At 43.6% G+C, this 24,351-nt stretch overlaps 1 protein-coding gene across 4 annotated transcripts in view; it reads right to left on the bottom strand.

Annotated features, from left to right (window-relative positions):
• Positions 1 to 723: 723 nt before the first annotated feature.
• Positions 724 to 24,351, bottom strand: part of PIK3CB (phosphatidylinositol-4,5-bisphosphate 3-kinase catalytic subunit beta) — a 178,935-nt gene continuing 155,307 nt past the window's right edge. For 3 of the 4 annotated variants that reach the window (XM_073674434.1, XM_073674433.1, XM_073674435.1), the window contains exons 18-24: positions 22,382 to 22,491; positions 11,604 to 11,682; positions 8,476 to 8,643; positions 8,239 to 8,362; positions 6,637 to 6,782; positions 6,256 to 6,388; positions 726 to 3,587 (exon numbers count right to left, since the gene is read on the bottom strand). In XM_073674434.1, coding sequence (XP_073530535.1) covers positions 3,450 to 3,587; positions 6,256 to 6,388; positions 6,637 to 6,782; positions 8,239 to 8,362; positions 8,476 to 8,643; positions 11,604 to 11,682; positions 22,382 to 22,491 — 898 coding nt within the window. In that variant the 3' untranslated portion in view covers positions 726 to 3,449. Of the gene's footprint in view, positions 3,588 to 6,255; positions 6,389 to 6,636; positions 6,783 to 8,238; positions 8,363 to 8,475; positions 8,644 to 11,603; positions 11,683 to 22,381; positions 22,492 to 24,351 lie in introns of all 4 variants that reach the window. The other variant, XM_073674436.1, reaches the window with a different exon arrangement.

Below are 24,351 nucleotides of genomic sequence, written 5' to 3'. Positions count from 1 at the left end.
TCTCAAGTCCTCAGACAGTTCTTTGCTCTTCTTTCTTTTCTCCATGCTCAATGTGGTACACACAAGGACACAGGACAGAGGTTGAGTCAACTTTAATCCATGTTAACTGGCTGCAAGTGTGATTTAGTTATTGCCAACACCTGTTAGGTGCCACAGGTAAGTTACAGGTGCTGTTAATTACACGAATTAGAGAAGCATCACATGATTTTTCAAAGGGTGCCAATACTTTTGTCCACCACCTTTTTTAGGTTTGGTGTGGAATTATATCCAATTTGGCTTTAGGACAATTCTTTTTGCGTTTTTTTCATTGAAGACAAATTAAATGAAGATGATAATACCAAAGAATTTGTGATTGCAATCATTTTCAGGAAGAAATTGAGTATTATCTAACAGAATTGCAGGGGTGCCAATACTTTTGGCCAGCACTGTATGCGCAGAAATGTAAAGGAGACTTGTGCATATAATGCTCAGTCTTTTATCATTTCTTTTCATCACTTTAGGCTTCAAAAACTGCAAAGCTGCTAAAAGAAGTGACCCGTCCATTCTTCTGCTTGGAAGCCCGCCACTACATGATATATTGAATTAAAAATAAAATGCAGGTACGCCGGAGTCTATAAAACATTGTGTGAACATGCCCTGAGAGAAAATTCATCACATAAACCATTTATAAATGGCTAAAGAAAAAAGTAAGACAAATCATCCGCGGGGTACAGAACATCGGTTATGTTTATTCAGCATCTGAATCAGATTCTTGTCCTGCTTACAGTGTAAAATCAACGCGGATACATTCTCATTAAAACAGTGGATTACTCCATCCTATGTACACAAACTTGTTTTCCAGTGTAAGACGTGTGCAACAGAAGCAGGCAGCGGTCGCGCAGGCAGCGGTCGCGCAGGCAGCGGTCGCGCAGGCAGCGGTCGCGGAGCCTCCTGTGCGGGCGCGCTGTGAATGAGGCCGCTGCCAGGTAACGTATTCTGTACAAAATACAATATTCTATTGCCTAGGAAATCACAGCAAAGCTGAAACGCCCAAGCGTTCAATAAATATCAGTCATGTGACAACCGTCAAATCATAATAAAATAGTCTCTTCTCCTTAAAAAAAAAAAAAAGTTGGAATAAATAATTTTTTTCCACTATATTCTGCCTTATGTGAATCTAACTAGTAGTCAGTCACATTGCATTCAGTCTCGAGTCATACAGGTATATTAAAAATACAATTGGCAGCAGATATGACTTAAAGAGTAACCGTCGTTTTATTTTTTTCTTCATAACATCAATACTACACAGAGAAATAAGAAATCTGCTTTTTACTTCTCCTGGACTGAACTTTTAAAAATTTCAATTAATGGGTAAAATCTGTTTTCGGTTAAGGGTAATCCGTCAGCAGGTTTTTGCTATGTAATCTGAGGGCAGCATGATGTAGCAGCTGAGACACAGATTTCAGCGATGTGTCCCTTATTAGGTATTGTGCTGCTGTTTCCATGCAGTGACTGTTTTATCAGCAGGAGATTATCCCTACAGGACTATATCTCTCCTGCTTCCTGGTCCAGCCACACCCCCGCACTGATTAGCATCTTACTGCCACTATTCAATGTACACAGAAAGTTGCTAATCAGGGGTGTGGACAGAGGCAACTTTCTGAGCTCTGCTACATCTAAAAAATCTGAATTGCTGCAGTCAGTAAACTGTGATTGTTTTTTTTTTTACGACTCGATTTCGAGCTATGGCGACTTGATAAATGAATTATTTGTAGGAAGATCGATGTTGTGCAAGCCTAGCTAGGTCCATGGGGGCCTTCTTTGCCGTTATGTTGACAGTATCAAGCCATCAGGTTGCGGAAGACCTAAAGACACTAATTGATACATCGCTGGAATCAGGATCTCTTTCTCTACTGCTGACAGATTTCCTTTAAGACAGAGTTTCCTATTACTGAGATAGGAGATGACAGTTGGTGCTTGTAACGTTCCATGGAGAAATGTACCTGTCATTTCAGGAGAACTTGCTGCAGATTGCTCCTAACCCTTCCTCCCCCTCCATAGAATTTTAAAAACACCAACTGTCATCTCCTATCCCAGGAATGTGAACATCAGCCTTCGTTAAATACAGATTCTACCCATGAATTGAGAGTGAACGATCAATCTAGAAGGATAAAGAAGCAGATTCCTCCAATCAGAGATATTAGAAAGTTCATTTTCATGTGTACTATTGATTTATGAAATAATAATTAAAGCGACAAATGCTCTAACTCTCTTACATTGCATATTCATATCAAGTATCGCTTGATCGTCTTAGCCTTCCATCTTTGAAAGGAATCAAGCACATTAGGCTAGCCTCATTCAGAAGACTAGATCTCAGTAGGTCTGGGACTGAGCAGAAATGTTTAATCACAGGGATATCCTGGAGGAGTGTTGCTGCTGAGGCATGAGGGATAAGACAGCGCAGCATTGCAGCAAAGCAATGCTGTACCTTGGTTTATGGCAGCATTGCAACAATACAGAAGATAGTGCTGCAAAATCCAAATGTTAGACATGAGATGTTCTGAAATGTAGCCCTGCATGTATGGAATTCATAGCATCATACAAAGCGGCTTTACAGTGACTCTCTCAGCAATATAAAGATGGTCTACCACTGTTACCACCCCGTCCTTACCATCCTGGTGAGTAAGTGCTGGTTTCCCCTCATTCAAGTAGTCACAAAGTTAACACTAGTTCACCAGGTGCAGTACAGTCGCCATGGAAGAGTTAAGACTGGCTGGTAAAGCCTGCCCCCTACTGGTGAGGTGTATACCCATGGTACAAGGGTACCATGTGCTAAGGCAGGACAGCAACCAGACTAGAACTATATGTAGTGATCAGTCTGCTAAAAAAAAAAACTGAAGGAGCAGACAAGCAAAAGTAATGGAAACTGGATCCCCCCAATCTGCTGCCTGGATGGGAAACATTCACTCGTGGCCCTAAGCACCGGACACTAACGAAGACACGGCAGTGCAGAGCTGACAGTAACCTGGACTCAGGAAGACATAAAACAATTGGAGAATATTGGTAAGGGCTGAGCCACGCGGGCGACACAATCTCATAAAAAAAACAAGTCGATTAAAAAAATAGATTATCAAACAAAGGGCTCAAGTAGGCCATCAAAACTGAAAGTGTGCAAATCCTTAGCCTCGCTGAGGTCCAAGGAGACTCTGCCTCCACTCTTCACCCAGCAGTCGTTGTCATATCCCATTTATGTCCATCAGAAGTGACCGCACCGATCTCTGCTGTACAATAACGGGCAGTAATGTCTGTGTGTTGAGCACATAAAGTCTCACATTCAGTTCTTCTTTTGTAGTTTCCCTGGATCAGGGTGAGCGACCACATCCAGTGTTCACATCGCACATTCAGGCACCATCCACCATGGAAGCTGATGGCCACAACCAGGATACAAATGTGGAGCCATCGGCCTGCCGCTAGGACTTGTAATCCTTCCGCACAGTGTGCGCCATCCAGTTGACTTTGGTTGACCAACTCTCCTTTAGAGCTTCATCAAACTTCTGCCTAAATTGTTTAAGTGCTTCATCTTCTGTCTTTCCCAAGGCCAAAGAGTCCTGAAGATGGAAAATGAGAACATCTCAGTAACAAAAATGTCAGGTAATGACTGGAACTAAAGGAGTCATGGGACTAAAAGCCTCCGGGGAGAATGTTTGTATTTTTACTTAAATGTATGTATGTATTTTGGGCTACTAATTCTTTTTTGCAGTTGGGTTCCACTAAACATGTTGCACAGTTTGACTCTTACAGGGTCTCCATTAACCTGCACATTGCTGGAGATGCAGTCATGGAAAACAGTTTTAAGACTGACACAAATTTTGGTTTTCACAAAGTTTGCTGCCGAAGGGTTTACTTTTTAAGTCTGATGGTTCTATGGTTACTGTAGTACAATTGTAAGTGTTTCATAAGTTTTTATTGACAAATACATCAAGTTTATATAAGGCTGAGTTCACACGATGCGTATTTAATGCGTTTCCGCGGCGTTTTTGCAGTTGCGTAAACGCCGCGGAAACGCATGAAAAACGCATGGTAGAAGGGCAGCAATGTTCCCCAATTGAAATCCGCATGTGCTGTGCCCATGATGCGGATTTTTCCGCAGCGTAAACGCTGCGCTCAAAAATCCGCAGCATGTCAATTAATTTTGCGTAAACGCGGCGTTTTCGCCGACATTGACTTGCATTAGAACGCGCCAATTCCGCAAGACTGCATCTGTACTTGCGTTATTGGCGCGTTCTAATGTGCGGATGGTACCCGACTGTGGAGAAGAGGAGAGTCTCATCCACACCCAGGTACCATTAAAAAAGCTGTAAAACAAGAATAAAATAAAAAATATATATATACTTACCATCTGTCGGCCCGCGCAGCGCTCCTGCTTGATTCCCGGCACTTGCAGTGAGTTGAAGGACCTGCGCTGACGTCAGAGTCATGTGACGGGTCACGTGACGCTGACGTCGGCAGGTCTTTCAATTCAAAGTTGCCGGCAGCCGGGAGAACGGAGTGTAAAAGCAGGACAGCGCGGGCTATCGGAGGTAAGTATATACACTCTCTCGGGTCACACTATATAAATCCATGCTGGTTGCATGGATTTATATAGTGTGACCTAGTTGTCAAGCACTTTCCAGGTGATGCTAAAATCGCCTGGAAAGCGCTTGTCAATCCACATGCGGAAACGCATGTGGATCCGCATGTATTCTGCAGGAAAAACGCATGCACAATCTGCATGCGTTTTTTCAGCCAGGGAGATGCAGAAATGATGCAGAAATTTTCTGCTTCATTTCTGCATCGTGTGCACATACCCTAAAGACTCAATATTTACACTGTTGTCCCTTATTTTTCAAGACTTCTGCCCTTCGCCCTGGCAGCTGGATATCGGATTCTGGGCCAAATCCTGACTGATGACAGCACATTATCATCTACTCAATGCTTGGGGTTTATCACAATTTCTGCGTTTTTAGTTGTCCACCCGTTTTTTGCAGGAAGTACAGGAACTGGACAGTAGAGGACTGGGGTAAAGTTACTTTCTCTGATGAAGCCGCCTTCAGACAGTTTGGGACATCTGGAGAAATGAGTGTCCACAGACGTAAAGGTGATTGCTATCATGAGTCCTGTGTCTTGCCAATACTAAGGAATGAGGAGACCCACTCATATGTGGAGTCGCTTTTCATCCGTGGACTGGGATCACACACAAGAACACCGCCATGAGTAAAGAATGGGATCTAAACCTTCTCCGAGAGCAACTTCTCCCAACGATCCAGGAGCAATTTGATGATGAACAATAATTGTCCCAGCATGATGGAGACCATGTCACAAGGCAAAAGTGATAACCAAGTGGCTTCGTGAACAATTAAACTTTGGTTCCTTTGCCAGGAAACTCCCCAGATCTCAATCCCATTGAGAAGCTGTGGTCAATCCTCAAGAATCAGGAGGACAAATAAAAACCCACAGAAATTGTGATAAACCCCAAGCACTGAGTAGACAAGAATTGGTTATCATCAGTCAGGATTTGGCCCAGAAGCTGATATCCAGCTGCCAAGACGAAGAGCAGAATTCTTGATAAATAAGGGTCAACCCTGTAAATATTGGGTCGTTATATAAACTTGGTGCATTGAACAAAGTCTAAAAACTTATAAAATACTCCTAATTGTACTTCAGTAACCATAGAAACATCCGACTAAAAAGATAAAAAAAAACAATGAAGCAGCAAACTTTGTGAAAACCAAAATTTGTTTGAATCTCAAAACTTCTGCTGACAACTGTAGAATAAGTTAATTTGGAATCCATCAATGAGCCAATGTCATGGGGAGTTTGTACATCTAGTCTCTTTTCTGAACTCCTCTGAACTGATTTACGACCAGAGAACACATAGAAGTTGAGTTCATCTTTGATGTGGTCATAAATCAGGTGATAGCTCAGAAAAAAAATAGATAAAAATGGTCATGAATTTCCCATCAGAACGAGCTCATGGACCGATTCTCAGTTAACTAATTCCGCAGCCAGCAATGTGTAGGGAAACAAAGAGCCTGTAAAAAACCTAAGGGCTAACATTTTTGATTAAATTGCAAAAATGATTTTCAAAACACAAAATACATGCACTTATGTAAAATAAAATTGTCCCCATTGCGCCCATATCCTTTAAGTATCTGCTCCATATACGCCACTAGTGTCAACCATTACAGAAGAAAGCTCATGACTCTGATCTATGGATTAAACCTCTGGTCACGTTACCTTGACATATTGAATATCTTTTACGGAGCTAAGTTCTGGGAGGCCGGCTGTCAGCATGAGTGCAAAGAGTGTGATGATGAGGTTTCCATTCCTACGAAGGATCAAGTACGCATCCTCGCAGCACTGCCGAAACCTGCATGGAAGCAACCAAAAACTGAGGCAGCCTTGCCAGGATCTGCAGAGCAGAAGCAACAACCAAGGTTTGACCCATTCTAACGCAATGCTGACTTTTCTATGGCATTCACACTATGGCATGGTCCTGCCAAGATGTCCGTGGACCAGAAGGGGCATCAAAATGAAAATTCACGATTTGTCATATTTACCAATGGACCAAGCGCTAGTGCTACTGAAGTACAATATACAAACATGGGGGCAAATTACCTGCCAAATTTCTCTGTGTTCCCTGGTTTCCCTTGTTGGATAACATGAATGAAGTCATAAGTAAGAATAAAGGGTCCGCGCTCCCTCTTAATTTTAAACTTGGACTTGAAGTTTCCCAGAATGTGACCAAAATCAATGTGGAACAGCTGAAAGATCACAAGACACAAGGATTTACAGACATGTATCGCTCTCATTGAAGATACACACACTTCATGAAGGTGGACAGATATAAAGACCCCCCATACCCCAAGGGTAAAGTAAAAATCCATATTAGGAGAACTTTCATAATTACATAGTTTTCAGGTTGAAAGAAGACACAAGTCCATCGTGTTCAACCTATTACGGAACATATTGACCCAGAGGAAGGCAAAAGCCCATGAGACAAATGAAAATTTCCCCTTAACAGGGGAAAAATTCCTTCCTGGCAATCAGACTAGTTCTCTGGATCAACGTCCCATCTCCAAAATCTAGTGCCCATAATTGGAGTTGAGCAAAATATTCCCATGTTGGCAGTCTGTGGCCGCTGGGCCAGGGCCCTACGAAACTGCTCCATCCTGCCGGCTTCCCTGGTGCCTGGTCTGATTAGTCGGCCCGCTGTCACTATTGCAGCAGGAGGCATACATGACGAAGTGTCGGGGTTATTAACTGGTAATATATTTTTCAAGAAAGGCCTCCAACACAGGCTCTTCTCTTTCTTTAAGAGAACATTGTGCCTTAAAATGTTAGAACAGAGTAAGGAGAGAAGGCTTCTTTTGCAGCAATAGTGTCTTATCAATTATTTTTTCCTTTCTTTTTTTACGAAAATTATCATTATATTTTAAAAAGCAAGATACACAAGTGTAAAGAGGGACTTTTATTGAATAACTAGGAGGGAACCAGAGCTCTAATGTTAGGGGGTGCAAATGTTATAATAGCAATGGGATGGTCACCCTGCTACTTTATACTAGCGCTTATTTTCTTGCCTGTGACTTCACTGTGTTTTAAAACACTGCAATTACATCACTAGCTTTACTGTCCCAGTTCTGTGAAATCCCATTGTGCATTATGCCGTATTGTGATACATTGTTACTGTGTGCATCATCCCAGTCTGTGACATCACCGTGGCTATTGCTCCTATACTGTTGTTTCACTGTGGTCATTTCTCTTGTGCTGTGACATCATGTTATACTATCCCATTTCTGTGACATTACCCCAGTTCTGAGACGTTACCCCAGTTCTGAGACATTACCCCAGTTCTGAGACGCTACCCCAGTTCTGAGACGCTACCCCAGTTCTGAGACGCTACCCCAGTTCTGAGACGTTACCCCAGTTCTGAGACGTTACCCCAGTTCTGAGACGTTACCCCAGTTCTGAGACGTTACCCCAGTTCTGAGACATCACTGTGCACACTACTTTCATACTATGACATCATTGACCTTTCCTATGACTACAAGTGTTGATGTACTCTGACATCGCTTTGTGCATGATCCCTTGCACTGTGGATCACCATAACAGACAAGTGTTTCACCATGCTCTACACGAGCCCTGCATGGCCCAGAAATACTCGCCGGCACGCACCCTTCATTCGTCACGTCACCGCAATCATTACAACTAGTTTCTCACCTGTCCTGTTTTTCTGACCATAATGTTGTCATTGTGCCGGTCCCCGATGCCGAGGACATAAGTAGCTACACAGTAGCCAGCGCAGGATAGGGTGAACTCCTCAATAGCTTGCTCCAGGTGATCTCTATACAGACGGGAAGGAACAGTGTAATGAGGTATCCTTGTACATACTAAGACATGATGTGGTAGAAAACACACAAAATAATTAGATGAAGAAAGCAAAAAGTGAGCGTTTACCCTGCATTGTACTCCTTGATCCAGTTTAGCAGAGCGTCCTTGTTGAAGGCAGCCGCTGCCGCCAAGTTGCTGCAGTCAAGCTGGATATCGGCGATGGTCTCGGCGGCCGATACCACTTCTATCATCCCACAGCGATCTCCTGTGGCCAGACATCCGTAAGGTATTATCCTGAAACATAAGAGTGTTAGCCCCATAATACAGCCGGGATTCTCGGATTGAACATGCAGATCAGACACAGATGTGCGGTGGCTTCCAGAACGTCAGCCATTCTATATACCACCAGCAGATGGCGCTGTCATACTTATTATTATATTATAACATCAGCATACGCAATGAATTTGGATATAATTAGCAGGTTTAGAGGGCACGCATCAATGCAATGTTATTATACATGTAGCGCTGGGTTCACATCACATTTATAATGTACGCGGAAAAACCACACAATGTACAGGCTGTGTGCTTTTATGGTGCTAGATTATCCAGACAGAGACCATAAGAGTATATTTGGGCCTTCGTTTGCCTACTACATGTCAGTGTATCTTAAAAGAGAAGCAAAAAGTGTGGAATGGTGACAGTTGTTTTTTTTCTTTTTTTATACATTGGGACCTTAGGGGTGACAGATGCTTCTACATGCAGTATACAATGGGTATAAAAAGTTTACACACCCGTTAAAATGTTTGTCATGTAAAAAAACAAACAAAAAAAAAAAAACATACCAAGAATAATAATTTGAGAACTTTTTCCACTTTTAATGTCACCCAGTATCTCGTACAATTCAGGTGAATAATAAACTGAAATATTTTCAGGTGGAAAAAGAAAAATAAAGAACTAAAATAATGTAGCAAAAATATGCACACCCTTAAACTAATACTTTTGTTGAATTTATGATAGCATTCATTCTATAAGCATTGCACATCTAGAAAGGCAGTCTTTGCCCACTCTTCCTTGCATTAGCTCCAAATATGTCAGACTGCGAGGGCATCTCCTGTGTACAGCGCCCTCTTCCGGTCACAGATTCTCAACTGGATTCATGTCTGGACTCTGGCTGGTCCATTCCAAACGTTTGACTTTCTTCTGACAAATCCATTCTTTTGTTGATATGGAGGTATGCTTAGGGCTGTCATCTGTCTGAAAGGTGAAAGTCCTCTTTACCTTCAGCTAAAAAACCTAAAGGTTTTGTTGCAAAAATGACTGATATTTGAAGTTATTCAAATTATGTCTGTCTATCTTCACTCAAGCCCCAGTTCGCACTGCCAAAATACAGCCCCAAGGCATAATACTGCCTCCACCATGCTTCACTGTGGGTACTGTGTTCTTTTGGTGATGTGCAGTGTTGGCTTTATGCCAAACATACTTTTTGGAATTATAGCCCAAAAATTCAACCTTGGTCTCATCTGAGCATAAGACGTTGTCCCACATGCTTTTGGCAGAATTGATGTAGGTTTTGACAAAACATAGCCAATGTGGATGTGTTTCTTTGTAAGAAAAAGCTTCCTCTTGCCATCCTACCCTGACAAGAACATGGGAGATTGTTGTCACATACAGTACACAACTAGCTCTTGCCAGAAATTCCTGCAGTTACATTAATGTTGCTGTAGGTCTCTTGGACCAATTTTCTTCTTGTATTTTCATCAATTTTTGAGGGATGTCCAGTTCTAGGTAATATTACTGTTGAGCCAAATTTCAACCACTTCTTGAAAACTGTCTTCACAGTGTTCCACGGTATATTTAATGCCTTGGAAAAAATGTTGTACTCTTCCCCTGACTTATAACTGTCAACAAGAAGATCCCTTGGCTGTGTTGTGAGCTGTTTATGGACCTTGTCTTATGCTGTAAAATTCAACTACGAAAATTTTAGGAAATTCCTACTAGAACAGCTAAACTTTATATGGGGTTAATCAGAATCACTGTAAATGATGGCAGCGGGGTACTGACCACTATTTAACATGAGTTTAAATGTGATTAGCTAATTTTGAACACAACCACATCCCCAATTATTATAAGTGGGGGTTCATAGTTATGCAACCACATTATATTAGTTTTTGTTAATTTTGAGAAGGAAAATAAAATTATTTCAATGATTTCAGTTTGCTTCTCAATGGATCTGTACAGATTATGGATGACATTAAATATGGAAACAAATTCTGAAATGCTTATTCTTGGTATGATATTTTTTTTTTTACCTGGCAAAAACTTGGCATTTTGACAGGGATGTGCAGACTTTTTATATCCACTGTACCATAGAATATTATAAAGACTTATGCTCAATGTATACATTACATAAAGGCCATTAAAGTGATGAGAACACATTATATGTGAACACCAACATCCCCCTACCGCTAAGGTCAGTAACCTGTGCACTCCAACTGTCAGAGCATGCTGGGGGCTGTAGCTGCACAAGATCTAGAATGCTGCAGGTTGCCGACTCCTGCTGCACCGGAGAATCTATTCCTTGAATTTAGTCTAAAAGTTAAACAGTAATAAGTGAATACGACTGATTCTAGCTGATAAGGCTAAAGCGAAGCATTTTATCTCGCTCCCTAGGCTTGGCTGTATACAGGTGGCCATATGGCTATTTATACGCTGGGAAAAATGTTCTGGGTACATAGGTGTCAGTACAGCTGGCATCACACGGTGCTCTGCGGAGTAGACAGCTCGGTGCTAAGTGCTGCCAGGGTCACTGGGTCACTTGGCCTCATTCCACAGTCGTTTGTCAGACCCATACTATGGAGGTTGTGGGCGTTAGGCCAGTAACTTCCCGTCCAGAGGCCGAGCGCTGACAGCCGAGCTCCCAAGAGAAGCAGCAGGAGGGGAGTATAAAAACATCCTTGTCAAGAGCAGCTCTGACAGGAGTCAGCGGGAGGACAAGTCCTACATGTTGGGGAGAAGAGAGGGAAGACGCATCTCACCTGTCAGGTTATTAGAGATTAGGAAACCACACAGACATTGCATCTGTACGGACACTTCCCATGCGTGGGATCCCATGGTCAGGGAACAGGGACAACTACTAATGTATATGATACCTATACAGGACAGACTGCGCCCAAAGCTAAACATGACCAGGAAAAAACATCATGCCCACCCTCCTGGTCTAGAACAAATATCAGGTCTATGTGGAGGAAGCTTACCGGAGATCCAGCCCCGACTCTTTCCACAGCATGTCCATCAGGCGGAGGAGCTGGAGAGCGAGCATATCCTGACGTAGATCTGTGCAGAGACATGTAAAGGGGATCTCTAAGTACACTACTAGTCACTGGGATGACAGCAGCTAAAAAACAAAATTTAACTTTCTACCGGGAATAAAAAAAAAAGAAAAGAAAGAACAGAAATTACCCCAGAAATGTAAGTTCCCTTGTCGGATAGTAGATGTAGTCTAAAAGAGGTTCACCCCAATGGCAACTGGTAGGTAAGGGTCCTTACAGCCTGACGTAATGCAGCAACTTCAATAGCTTATCCCCCTAAATACATCTATCAACTGGATATGTGATAAATGGATGATGGCTGGGGGCGCTTGCTGCTCAGATTCCCATCAATCACGAGAACAGAGGTCTTAAATTCCCCTATGTGTCTGCTCGACCACCATTCTAGTCACTTGTACAGGAATGATGGAACAGTCATCTACAGTCATCTCCTCCAGTGCCATAGAAGTGAATGGAGCAATGATCAAGCAGGTGCAGAACTGTGCCACTCACACTACGACCCGTTTTCAAGATTGGTGGGGCTCTTAGCAGTAAGACCCCCAGTGATCATACATTTATCACCTATCCTATAATATTCATAATTTCAGGGATCATTTCTAGTGTTGAGCGATACCTTCCGATATCAGGAAATATCGTATCGGATTGGATCGGGCCGATACCCAAAAAGTATCGGATATCGCCGATTCCGATACCGGAAACCAATGCAAGTCAATGGGACACAAATATCGGAATGAAAATAAACCCTTTCTTTCCTTGTAGGTTAATTCTACATGAAGTAAAACAACTAAGAATAATGTAGAATGACATGAAAAGCCGGCAATTCATCAGCGGCATTCACCGGTACCCGACAATTTACAACAGAAAGAATAGAGCTTCACACATAGATTAGATAGATAGAAACATGTCAGTCACATATATATGAAGTACAGTGACAGTGTTGCTTACTGTACTTGTCATTTAGTGTAAAGGATTTATTAAAAAAAATATTAGTGTTTTCGTGCACCGTCTCTTTAAAAAAGCCGGCCGGCAATTCAGCATCTGTACCCGACAATTTATAACAGACAGAATAGAGCTTCACACATAGATTAGATAGATAGAAACATGTCAGTCACATATATAAGAAGTACAGTGACAGTGTTGCTTACAGAACTTGTCATTTAGTGTAAAGGATTTATTTAAAAAAATAATAGTGTTTTCATGCACCGTCTCTTTAAGAAAGCCGGCCGGCAATTCAGCATCTGTACCCGACAATTTAGAATAGAAGGAATAGAGAATCACACATAGATTAGATAGATAGAAACATGTCAGTCACATATATATGAAGTACAGTGACAGTGTTGATTACTGTACTTGTCATTTAGTGTTAAAATAAAGGATTTATTTAAAAAAAAATTGGCGTGGGGTTCCCCTTAATTTTAGGCTCTAGCGGAGGTTAAGCAGACAGCTGGGGCAAATGTTTGAAGCCTGGGAAGGGGGTAATACCCACGGAGCTTCCCAGGCTACTAATATCAGCCCCCAGCTGAATACCTAGCCTTTACTAGCTATTAAAATGGGGGACCCCCCCAAAAAAATGACGTGGGGTCCCCCCTAATTTAATAGCTAGCACAGGCTAGGCAGACAGCTGGGGGCTGATATTAATAGCCCAGGAAGGGTGCCATGAATATTGGCCCCCTCCCAGGCTAGAAACACCAGCCGTCAGCCGCCCCAGAAATGGCGCATCCATAGGATGCGCCAATTCTGGCACTTAGCCTCGCTCTTCCACGCTGCCCTGGTGCGGTGGCAGGGGGTAATAGGGCTGGGGTTGATGTCAGCTTATAATGCCAGCTGACATCAAGCCCAGGTTAGTAATGGAGAGGCGTCTATAAGACACCCCCATTACTAACCCCATAGTCAAAGTTAAAAGAAAACACAAACACCCAGAGTAAAGTCCTTTAATTGAAATAAAGACACAATTCTTTATTGTTCTAAATTAAACCATACTTACCATCACGCCCATTCCAGCTGAAGCCAACGATCTCCTGCAATAAAAGTAAAATAATAAAGCAACCTCATCCTTACCTTTCGATGGTTCCCAGGACAGCTCCAGCTCTGCTACATCGAGATGACAGGCTGGACCGCAGCAGAACGCCGCCATCCAGCCTGTCATCCCGCAGACACTGAGAAGAGCAGGCATGCTTGCGCTCCTCAGTGTCTCTCTGTGACGTCATCCAGATGAGCCGAGTTCATGTCCAATGAACTCAGCTCACCTCATGCACGTCACTGACAGCGTGGGAAAATTCTCCTGCACTCAGCGCTTCAGCGTGAGAATTCTCCCACGCTGTCAGTGACATACATGAGGTGAGGTCATGTCCAATGAACTCAGCTCACCTCATGCACGTCACTGACAGCGTGGGAAAATTCTCACGCTGAAGTGCTGAGTGCAGGAGAATTTTCCCACGCTGTCAGTGACGTACATGAAGTGAGCGGAGTTCATTGGACATGACCTCGGCTCATCTGGATGCCGTCACAGCCAGACACTGAGGAGTGGAAGTATGCCTGCGCTTCTCAGTGTCTGCGGGATGACAGGATGGATGGCAGCGTTCTGCTGCGGTCCAGCCTGTCATCTCGATGTAGCAGAGCTGAAGCTGTCATGGGAACCATGGAAAGGTAAGGATGAGGTTGCTTTATTATTTTACTTTTATTGCAGGAGATCGTTGGCTTCAGCTGGAATGGGCGTGATGGTAAGTATGGTTTAATTTAGAACAATAAAGAATTGTGTGTTTATTTCAATTAAAGGACTTTTTTCTGGGTGTTGTGTTTTTTTAAATACTTTACTAGAAATTCATGGTGGTCATGTCTAATATTGGCGTGACCCCATGAATTTTGGGCTTAGGGCCAGCTGATAATGCCAAGCTGGCCTTAACCCCTTTATTACCCAGTGAGCCACCGCACCAGGGCCCTGGATGAGTTGGGTACAGCGCCAGAAGATGGCGCTTCTATGAACGCGCCATTTTCTGGGGCGGCTGCGGACTGCAATTTGCAGCGGGGGTGGCCCAGAAAGCTTGGGTCTCCCTGCGCTGCGGATTCCAGCCCCCAGCTGCCTAGTTGTATCTGGCTGGGCACAAAAATAGGGCGAAGCCCCACGCATTTTTTTTTAAAATTATTTCATGAAATTCATGGAATAATTAAGAAAAAAAGGGCTTCCCTATATTGTGTCCAACCAGGTACAAATAGGCAGCTGGTGGTTGGGGGCAGCCTGTTCCTGCCTGCTGTACCTGGCTGGACACAAATATAGGGCGAAGCCCCACGTCAATTTTTTTTAAAATAAGTCCTTTATTTTAACACTAAATGACATTTGAGGAGTTAATAAAGATGCAGTCCCTAAATTATTATTTATTTTTTAATTAATTTTTCCCAAAACTTTTGACGTGGGCTTCGCCATATTTTTGTATGCCAGCCAGGTACAGCATCCAGCTTCTATGAACGCGCCATTTTCCGGGGTGGCTGCGCACTGCAATTTTCAGCGGGGGGAGGGGGGGGGGGCAGAAAGCTTGGGCCTCCCTGCGCTGCAGATTCCATCCCCCAGCTGCCTAGTTGTACCTGGCTGGACACAAAAATAGGGAGAAGCTTCACGTATTTTTTTTTTTTAATTATTTCATGAAATTCATGAAATAATTAAGAAAAAAAGGGCTTCCCTATATTGTTGTGTCCAACCAGGTACAAATAGGCAGCTGGTGGTTGGGGGCAGCCCGTTCCTGCCTGCTGTACCTGGCTGGACACAAATATAGTGCGAAGCCCCACGTCAATTTTTTTTAAATCATTTCAGGAAATTCATGAAATAATTTAAAAAAATTGATGTGGGGCTTCGCCCTATATTTGTGTCCAGTCAGGTACAGCAGGCAGGAACGGGCTGCCCCCAACCACCAGCAGCCTATTTGTACCTAGCCGGACACAACAATATAGGGAAGCCCTTTTTTTCTGAATTATTCCATGAATTTCATGAATTTAAAAAAAAAAAAAACGTGGAGCTTCGCCCTATTTTTGTGTCCAGCCAGGTACAACTAGGCAGCTGGGGGCTGGAATCTGCAGCGCAGGGAGGCCCAAGCTTTCTGGGCCCCACCCGCTGCAAATTGCAGTCCGCAGCCGCCCCGGAAAATGGCGCGTTCATAGAAGCGCCATCTTCTGGCGCTGTACCCAACTCATCCAGGGCCCTGATGCGGTGGCTCACTGGGTAATAAAGGGGTTAAGGCCAGCTTGGCATTATCAGCTGGCCCTAAGCCCGAAATTCATGGGGTCACGCCAATATTAGACATGACCACCATGAATTTCTAGTAAAGTATTTAAAAAAAACACAAACACCCAGAAAAAAGTCCTTTAATTGAAATAAACACACAATTCTTTATTGTTCTAAATTAAACCATACTTACCATCACGCCCATTCCAGCTGAAGCCAACGATCTCCTGCAATAAAAGAAAAATAATAAAGCAACCTCATCCTTACCTTTCCATGGCTCCCACGACGGCTCCAGCTCTGCTACATCGAGATGACAGGCTGGACCGCAGCAGAACGCTGCCATCCAGCCTGTCATCCCGCAGACACTGAGAAGCGCAGGCATACTTCCACTCCTCAGTGTCTGGCTGTGACGGCATCCAGATGAGCCGACAATGAACTCGGCTCACCTCATGTACGTCACTGACAGCGTGGGAGAATTCTCCTGCACTCAGCGCTTCAGCGTGAGAATTTTCCCACGCTGTCAGTGACGTGCATGAGGTGAGGTCATGTCCCATGAACTCGGCGCACCTCATGCACGTCACTGACAGCGTGGGAGAATTCTCACGCTGAAGCGCTGAGTGCAGGAGAATTTTCCCACGCTGTCAGTGACGTGCATGAGGTGAGCTGAGTTCATTGGACATGACCTCGGCTCATCTGGATGACGTCACAGAAAGACACTGAGGAGCGCAAGCATGCCTGCGCTTCTCAGTGTCCGCGGGATGACAGGCTGGATGGCAGCGTTCTGCTGCGGTCCAGCCTGTCATCTCGATGTAGCAGAGCTGAAGCTGTCCTGGGAACCATGGAAAGGTAAGGATGAGGTTGCTTTATTATTTTACTTTTATTGCAGGAGATCGTTGGCTTCAGCTGGAATGGGTGTGGCGGTAAGTATGGTTTAATTTAGAACAATAAAGAATTGTGTCTTTATTTCAATTAAAGGACTTTTTTCTGGGTGTTTGTGTTTTTTTTAAATACTTTACTAGAAATTCATGGCGGTCATGTCTAATATTGGCGTGACCCCATGAATTTCGGGCTTAGGGCCAGCTGATAATGCCAAGCTGGCCTTAACCCCTTTATTACCCAGTGAGCCACCGCACCAGGGCCCTGGATGAGTTGGGTACAGCGCCAGAAGATGGCGCTTCTATGAACGCGCCATTTTCCGGGGCGGCTGCGGACTGCAATTTGCAGCGGGTGGGACCCAGAAAGCTTGGGTCTCCCTGCGCTGCAGATTCCAGCCCCCAGCTGCCTAGTTGTACCTGGCTGGACACAAAAATAGGGCGAAGCGCCACACATTTTTTTTTTTAATTATTTCATGAAATTCATGGAATAATTAAGAAAAAAAGGGCTTCCCTATATTGTTGTGTCCGGCTAGGTACAAATAGGCAGCTGGTGGTTGGGGGCAGCCCGTTCCTGCCTGCTGTACCTGGCTGGACACAATTATAGGGCGAAGCCCCACATAATTTTTTTTTAATTATTTCATGAATTTCCTGAAATAATTAAAAAAAAATTGACGTGGGGCTTCACACTATATTTGTGTCCAGCCAGGTACAGCAGGCAGGAACGGGCTGCCCCCAACCACCAGCTGCCTATTTGTACCTAGCCGGACACAACAATATAGGGAAGCCCTTTTTTTCTTAATTATTCCATGAATTTCATGAAATAATTAAAAAAAAAAAAACGTGGAGCTTCTCCCTATTTTTGTGTCCAGCCAGGTACAACTAGGCAGCTGGGGGATGGAATCTGCAGCGCAGGGAGGCCCAAGCTTTTTGCCCTCCCCCCCCCCGCTGAAAATTGCAGTCCGCGGCCGCCCCGGAAAATGGCGCGTTCATAGAAGCTGGATGCTGTACCTGGCTGGCATACAAAAATATGGCGAAGCCCACGTCAAAAGTTTTGGGAAAAATTTATTAAAAAATAAATAATAATTTAGGGACTGCATCTTTATTAAGTCCTCAAATGTCATTTAGTGTTAAAATAAAGGATTTATTTAAAAAAAAAATGGCGTGGGATCCCCCATAATTTTAGTCTCTAGCGGAGGTTAAGCAGACGGCTGGGGCAGATGTTTGAAGCCTGGGAAGGGGGTAAAACCCACGGAGCTTCCCAGGCTACTAATATCAGCCCCCAGCTGAATACCTAGCCTTTACTAGCTATTAAAATGGGGGACCCCCCAAAAAAAAATGACGTGGGGTCCCCTCTATTTTAATAGCTAGCAAAGGCTAGGCAGACAGCTGGGGGCTGATATTAATAGCTCAGGAAGGGTGCCATGAATATTGGCCCCCTCCCAGGCTAGAAACACCAGCCGTCAGCCGCCCCAGAAATGGCGCATCCATAGGATGCGCCAATTCTGGCACTTAGCCTCGCTCTTCCACGCTGCCCTGGTGCGGTGGCAGGGGGTAATAGTGGTGGGGTTCATGTCAGCGCCAGCTGCCATGAAGCCCAGGTTAGTAATGATGGCCGTCTATATGACACCCCCATTACTAACCTACAAAGTGTTAAAAAGAAAAAACACACTACACCCAGAAAAAATAATTTATTTGAAATAAAACACCATTTTATTTAATTCTTAGTTTACTAAAAAAAAAATAGTTACCTGTCCACGTTCCTGCGCTGATCTCCCATGCACAGCTGTCACATCTGGAGATGGTGACAGCTGTGCATGGCTGCTGTAAGCTCAGGCTGCCGGGAACACGTCCGCTCCCGGCAGCGGGAGCCACTGACTGAGGTCACCGGAGTGCATTCAGGCAGCGCAGCTCCGGAGACCTCCTTTACGGCAGTGCTGTACCGTGGGAATTTCTCACGATACAGCAGTGCCGTAAAGGAGCTAACCGGAGCAGCGCTGCCTGAACTCCGGTGAACCCTTACGGCCCCGTCATTCTAGCGGCGGCAGCGGTTCAGAGCGGTCACATTCTATGTGGCTGCTCTGAACTGGAGATCTTCGTGGGACACTCGTGGACTACTACGGAGGGGTAAGGATAAGGTTGTGGTTTATTATTTTATATTTTATTACAGGAGATCGATGGCTTCGGGGAATTAGGTGTCTTGGTGAGTATAGGTGTAGTTTTTTATTTTTTACTTTATTTCAGGTGGCGATCGGCGGGGACAGGTAATGTATGAACTAATTTCTTTTAGGTAACCACTGGCCACCAATGACATGTATTTAACATTTATTGGGGACACAGTAGGGCAATTTAAATAGCAGGATCAGGCTGATGGGAACTACTGCTCCCATCGAGCTGATCCTGCTGGCAGGAGTGGACGGGGGACAGACATAGGCCGATGGGAGTAGTAGTGTCACATCGGCCTATGTCTGCCTGCACGCACACACCCGCACACACACCCGCACACACACACCCCGCACACACACCCCGCACACACACACACCCCGCACACACACACACACACACACACACACACCCCGCACACACTAATCATGACGGGTCTGGGAGGTGAGGCTGACCTGTGCGGCCGTGGGAAAGTTCATGTGAGTTCATGCAGTCAAGCATGAACTCACATGAACCCTCTGAGGGCACCGCGGCTACTTCAAATGAACAGCTGATCGGCATCACCTGATACCTCAGCTGTTCATTTGAAATAACCGGCGGGAAAGCGCAGCACAGAACGGGAAAGCCGGCGGTGAAGTCTTTTCACTGCCGGCTTCCCCGCCCGGGTCCTTCGCTCCTTGGTGCTGCGCTCCCCGCCCGGTCCTAATTTACGATCGGGATGGGAGGTGGCGAGGGGAGCGGAGGATCGGGGTGGGAGGCTGCGGGGAAGCAGTATGGGGCTGCGTGATTGTTTAAAAGCCGGTGGCTTTTTACCGCGCGCCGGCTTTTAAACAATCAGGAGAATTCTCCCACGCTGGGATGGCATTCTGATGACAGGCTGGATCTCAGCTGAGCGCTGCCACCCAGCTTGTCATCCTTCACAGACACTGCAGAGCGCAGGCATTATGGGAACTTCCGATTCCGGTATTCGATATTATAAAAGTATCGGAATTAAGTATCGGAATTCCGATACAGTGAATATCGGCCGATACCCGATATTTCAGTATCGGAATGCTCAACACTAATCATTTCTATAGTTTGTAACATATCATTTAGTAGAAAAGTCAAGCTTTATATATTAAAAAGAACGTGTCATGTCCAAAATTTGGATTTGGTTCACCTAGCTGTAGGTGAACACCAGAGAAGACAGAAAAAGGATTTAGAAGGATCTAGATGATCTTGAACAATTGGGAGAGACTAACAGAATGGTATTTAACAGGGAGAAATGCAAGATTCTACATCTGGGCAAGAAAAACTAAAATGACATCTACAGAATGGGAGGTATGGAACTAAGCAACAGCACGTGTGAAAAAGACTTAGGTATACTAATAGATCACAGACTGCACACAAGTAAACAGTGTGATGCAGCAGCAAAAAAGGCAAACAGTTCTGGGATGTATTAAGAGAAGCAGAGAGTCTAGATCAGTGTTTCCCAAACCCCATCCTCACGGACCCTCACAGGTCATGTTTTCAGGATCTCCTTAGTATTACACAGGTGATTGACGTATCATCAAGGCATCAGGAATTCTCTCACCTGTGCAATACTAAGGAGATCCTGAAAACATGACACCTGTGGGGGGCCGTGAGGATGGGGTTTGGGAAACGCTGGTCTAGATCATGTGAAGTAATTATCCCCCTTTACTCCTCTTTGAAGAAAGAATCTGGCACTCATCGAGTTGCAGAAAAATAATATCAGATTTATTAGCAAAGCAATCCAAAAACAGTGACATTTTGGTTGAAAGAACATTCTTCAGACGCAGTGTAGCATATGCAATCTGTCTGAAGAAGGTCTTTTTGACCGAATCGTCACTGTTTTTGGATTGCTTTGCTAATAAATCTTATATTATTTTTCTGCAACTCGATGAGTGCTGGATTCTTTCTTCACTGAGTATATGGAGTGGTATCCTATCCTGGCACCGTATTTTTATATAGAGTGACATACATCCCATCTATCTGCTCCCCCTTGGTCAGACCTCATCTAGAATACCCTGTCCAGTTCTGGCCACTACATTTTAAAAAAAGACATTGAAAAACTGGAGCAAGTTCAGAGAAGAGCTACCAGGAGAGTGAGCGGACTGCAAACTATGCCCTACGAGGAACGGTTAAAGGATCTGGGAATATTTAGCTTGCAAAGAAGAAGGCCAAGAGGAGACTTAATAGCCGTCTACAAATATCTATAGGGGTGTCACAGTGTAGAGGGATCATCCTTATTCTCATTTGCACATAGAAACATGAGAAGCAATGGAATGAAACTGAAAGGGGGAAGATACAGATTAGATATTAGAAAAAACTTTTTGACAGTGAGGGTAATCAATGAGTGGAACAGGTGCCACGAGAGGTGGTGAGTTCTCCTTCAATGGAAGTCTTCATCCAGGGGCTGGACAGACATCTGTCTGAGATGGTTTAGTGAATCCTGCATTGAGCCGGGGGTTGGACATGACGACCCTGGAGGTCCCCTCCAACTCTAACATTTTATGTATAGGACACATCAGCAGTGTATAGGATTGGGTGTGCGCTTCATCAATAAGAAAAGATTGCTCTCAGTGCACTCACTGCACCCATGTAGAGACCAAAGACAGGATTCAGATTCCCAACACACAGCAGGAATACAAGATTCCAGGGACATTCACATGTTCCTTTTTCAATGCGGGGTACTTAATTCTGAGCACTATGTTCTATTGGGGGTCTCTATGTGGGATAAACAGGACAGAAACTGAGAGAAAGGATGAGGTCTCATCGCCACACGATTACAGATTAAAAAAAAAAAAAAAAAAACAGGTACCGGTGGCCAAACATTTCTGTGGTCCAGGACACAACATCAACAATATGAAAGTTGTCATATTGAAAGGCAACTTTAAAATCACAAAAACACAGAAGAGTTTGGGAATACAAACTAATTAGAGTCTTTGGCACCTTCCACACAGGAATAAATCTGTCAGGAGGATTTAGGTCTCACTACAAAATCTGAGGAATCTGCTCCAGAGACAGTGAGGGCACCAGACCTATGATCTTACATGGATATTGGGACCATAAAACTTTCACACCACTAATCTAATCTAATTAAGGACTCACTCAACAAGCTCAGTCTGTTTGTTTACTTAAATGTCAATTTATTATGGGATGCATCTGCTTTTCGTTTCCTTTTTTTTCCCTTTGTGTGCATATATTTGTGTTTCTTCATATACCTTGCCATATCATGCCTGAGGAAGGGACCTAAGTTTTCCCGAAAGCTTGCCTTGTAACATCATTTATTTTAATTTTGTTAGCCATTAAAAGGTATCATAATTAAAAGATTATCTTGTTTTTCCCACTGAGAGCAATCTTTTTTCAACTGGCTAACACAGTGCCAAACCCCTTTTTTTCTTTCATCAATAAGAACCCACGTGCATATGAACCTATCTATATACAAGCTAACTTACCATCTCCATTTTTGAAGATGATGCCAGTATTTTCTCCCCCAAAGCCTTTATTGCTGTACACAATCCACAGAGGTTTCATCTTGGAGTCCATGTACTTGCACTTGTCTATACTGTTCACAGAAGAGAAAAAATGGGAGCAGCAAGTATTAGGGTCATTTTCTTGTGCACAAAGGTGCAATGTGGACAAAGTCACTGATCTGTACTATTTATTACTAATTTAGAGAACAGTGTTCTTGCACCAATCTATGCCAATAGTAATATACAGATGCATCTCACTAAATTAGAATATCATCAAAAAGTTACATTTATTTCAGTTCTTCAATCCAAAAAGTGAAACTCCTATATTATATAGAGTCATTACAAACAGAGTGATCTATTTCAAGCGTTTATCTCTGTTAATGTTGATGATTATGGCTTACAGTCAATGAAAACACAAAAATCATTAACTCAGTAAATTAGAATAATTAACAATAAACACCTGCAAAGGCTTCCTAAGCGTTTAAAAAGTTTCCTTAGTCTGTTTCAGTAGGCTCCACGAAGGCAGTCATTGACACACTCCACAAGGTCCCAGAGTTCCTGCTTTCATTTGGAAATCAAGGTCCCAGAGTCTGGAGGAAGAGTGGAGAGGCCACAATCCAAGCTGCTTGAGCTCTAGTGTGAAGTTTCCACAATCAGTGATGGTTTGGGGAGCCTTGTCATCTGCTGGTGTAGGTCCACTGTGTTTTATCAAGACCAAAGTCAGCGCAGCCGTCTACCAGGAAATTTTAGAGCACTTCATGCTTCCCTCTGCCGACAAGCTTTTTGGAGATGGAAATGTCATTCTCCAGCAGGACTTGGCACCTGTCCACACTGCAAAAAGTACCAATACCTGGTTTAAAAACAACAGTATCACTGTGTTTGATTGGCCAGCAAACTCGCCTGACCTTAACCCCATAGAGAATCTATGGGGCATTGTCAAGAGGAAGATGAGAGACACCAGACCCAACAATGCAGACGAGCTGAAGGCTGCTATCAAAGCAACCTGGGCTTCCATAACACCTCAGCAGTGCCACAGGCTGATCGCCTCCATGCCACGCCGCATTGATGCAGTAATTGATGCAAAAGGAGCCCCGACCAAGTATTGAGTGCATTTACTGATCATACTTGTCAGTAGGCCAACATTTCGGATTTTAAGATCATTTTTCAAGCTGTTGTTATAAAGTATTCTAATTTACTGAGATAATGACTTTTGTGTTTTCATTGGCTGTAAGCCATAATCATCAACATTAACAGAAAGAAACACTTGAAATAGATCACTCTGTAATGATTCTATATATGAGTTTCACTTTTTGTATTGAAGAACTGAAATAAATTAACTTTTTGATGATATTCTAATTTAGTGAGATGCACCTGTATGTGGAGGTTAGCCTAGGCTAGTGATAATGTATGACTCTTCAAAAGTTTCTAAATTTCGGGGAATAATGCAAGTTGTAGTTTTGCAAAATCTGAAAAGCTTCAGTGTACAGTTAGGTCCATATATATTTGGACAGAGACAACATTTTTCTAATTTTGGTTCTAGACATTACCACAATGAATTTTAAACAAAACAATTCAGATGCAGTTGAAGTTCAGACTTTCAGCTTTCATTTGAGGGTATCCACATTAAAATTGGATGAAGGGTTTAGGAGTTTCAGCTCCTTAACATGTGCCACCCTGTTTTTAAAGGGACCAAAAGTAATTGGACAATTAACTCCAAGGCTATTTCATGGACAGGTGTGGGCAATGCCTTTGTTATGTCATTCTCAATTAAGCAGATAAAAGGCCTGGAGTTGATTTGAGGTGTGATTCTTGCATTTGGAAGGTTTTGCTGTGAAGTAAACATGCGGTCAAAGGAGCTCTACATGCAGGTGAAACAATCCATCATTAAGCTGCAAAAACAGAAAAAACCCATCCGAGAAATTGCTACAATATTAGGAGTGGCAAAATCTACA

This window comes from Phyllobates terribilis, unplaced genomic scaffold (genome assembly GCF_046119375.1).
Source record: "Phyllobates terribilis strain yellow unplaced genomic scaffold, ASM4611937v1 Scaffold_3__8_contigs__length_932513732, whole genome shotgun sequence".
Lineage (NCBI taxonomy): Eukaryota > Metazoa > Chordata > Amphibia > Anura > Dendrobatidae > Phyllobates > Phyllobates terribilis.
Note: the sequence above shows the minus strand (reverse complement) of the source record. Positions and strands in the feature narration are given on the sequence as shown.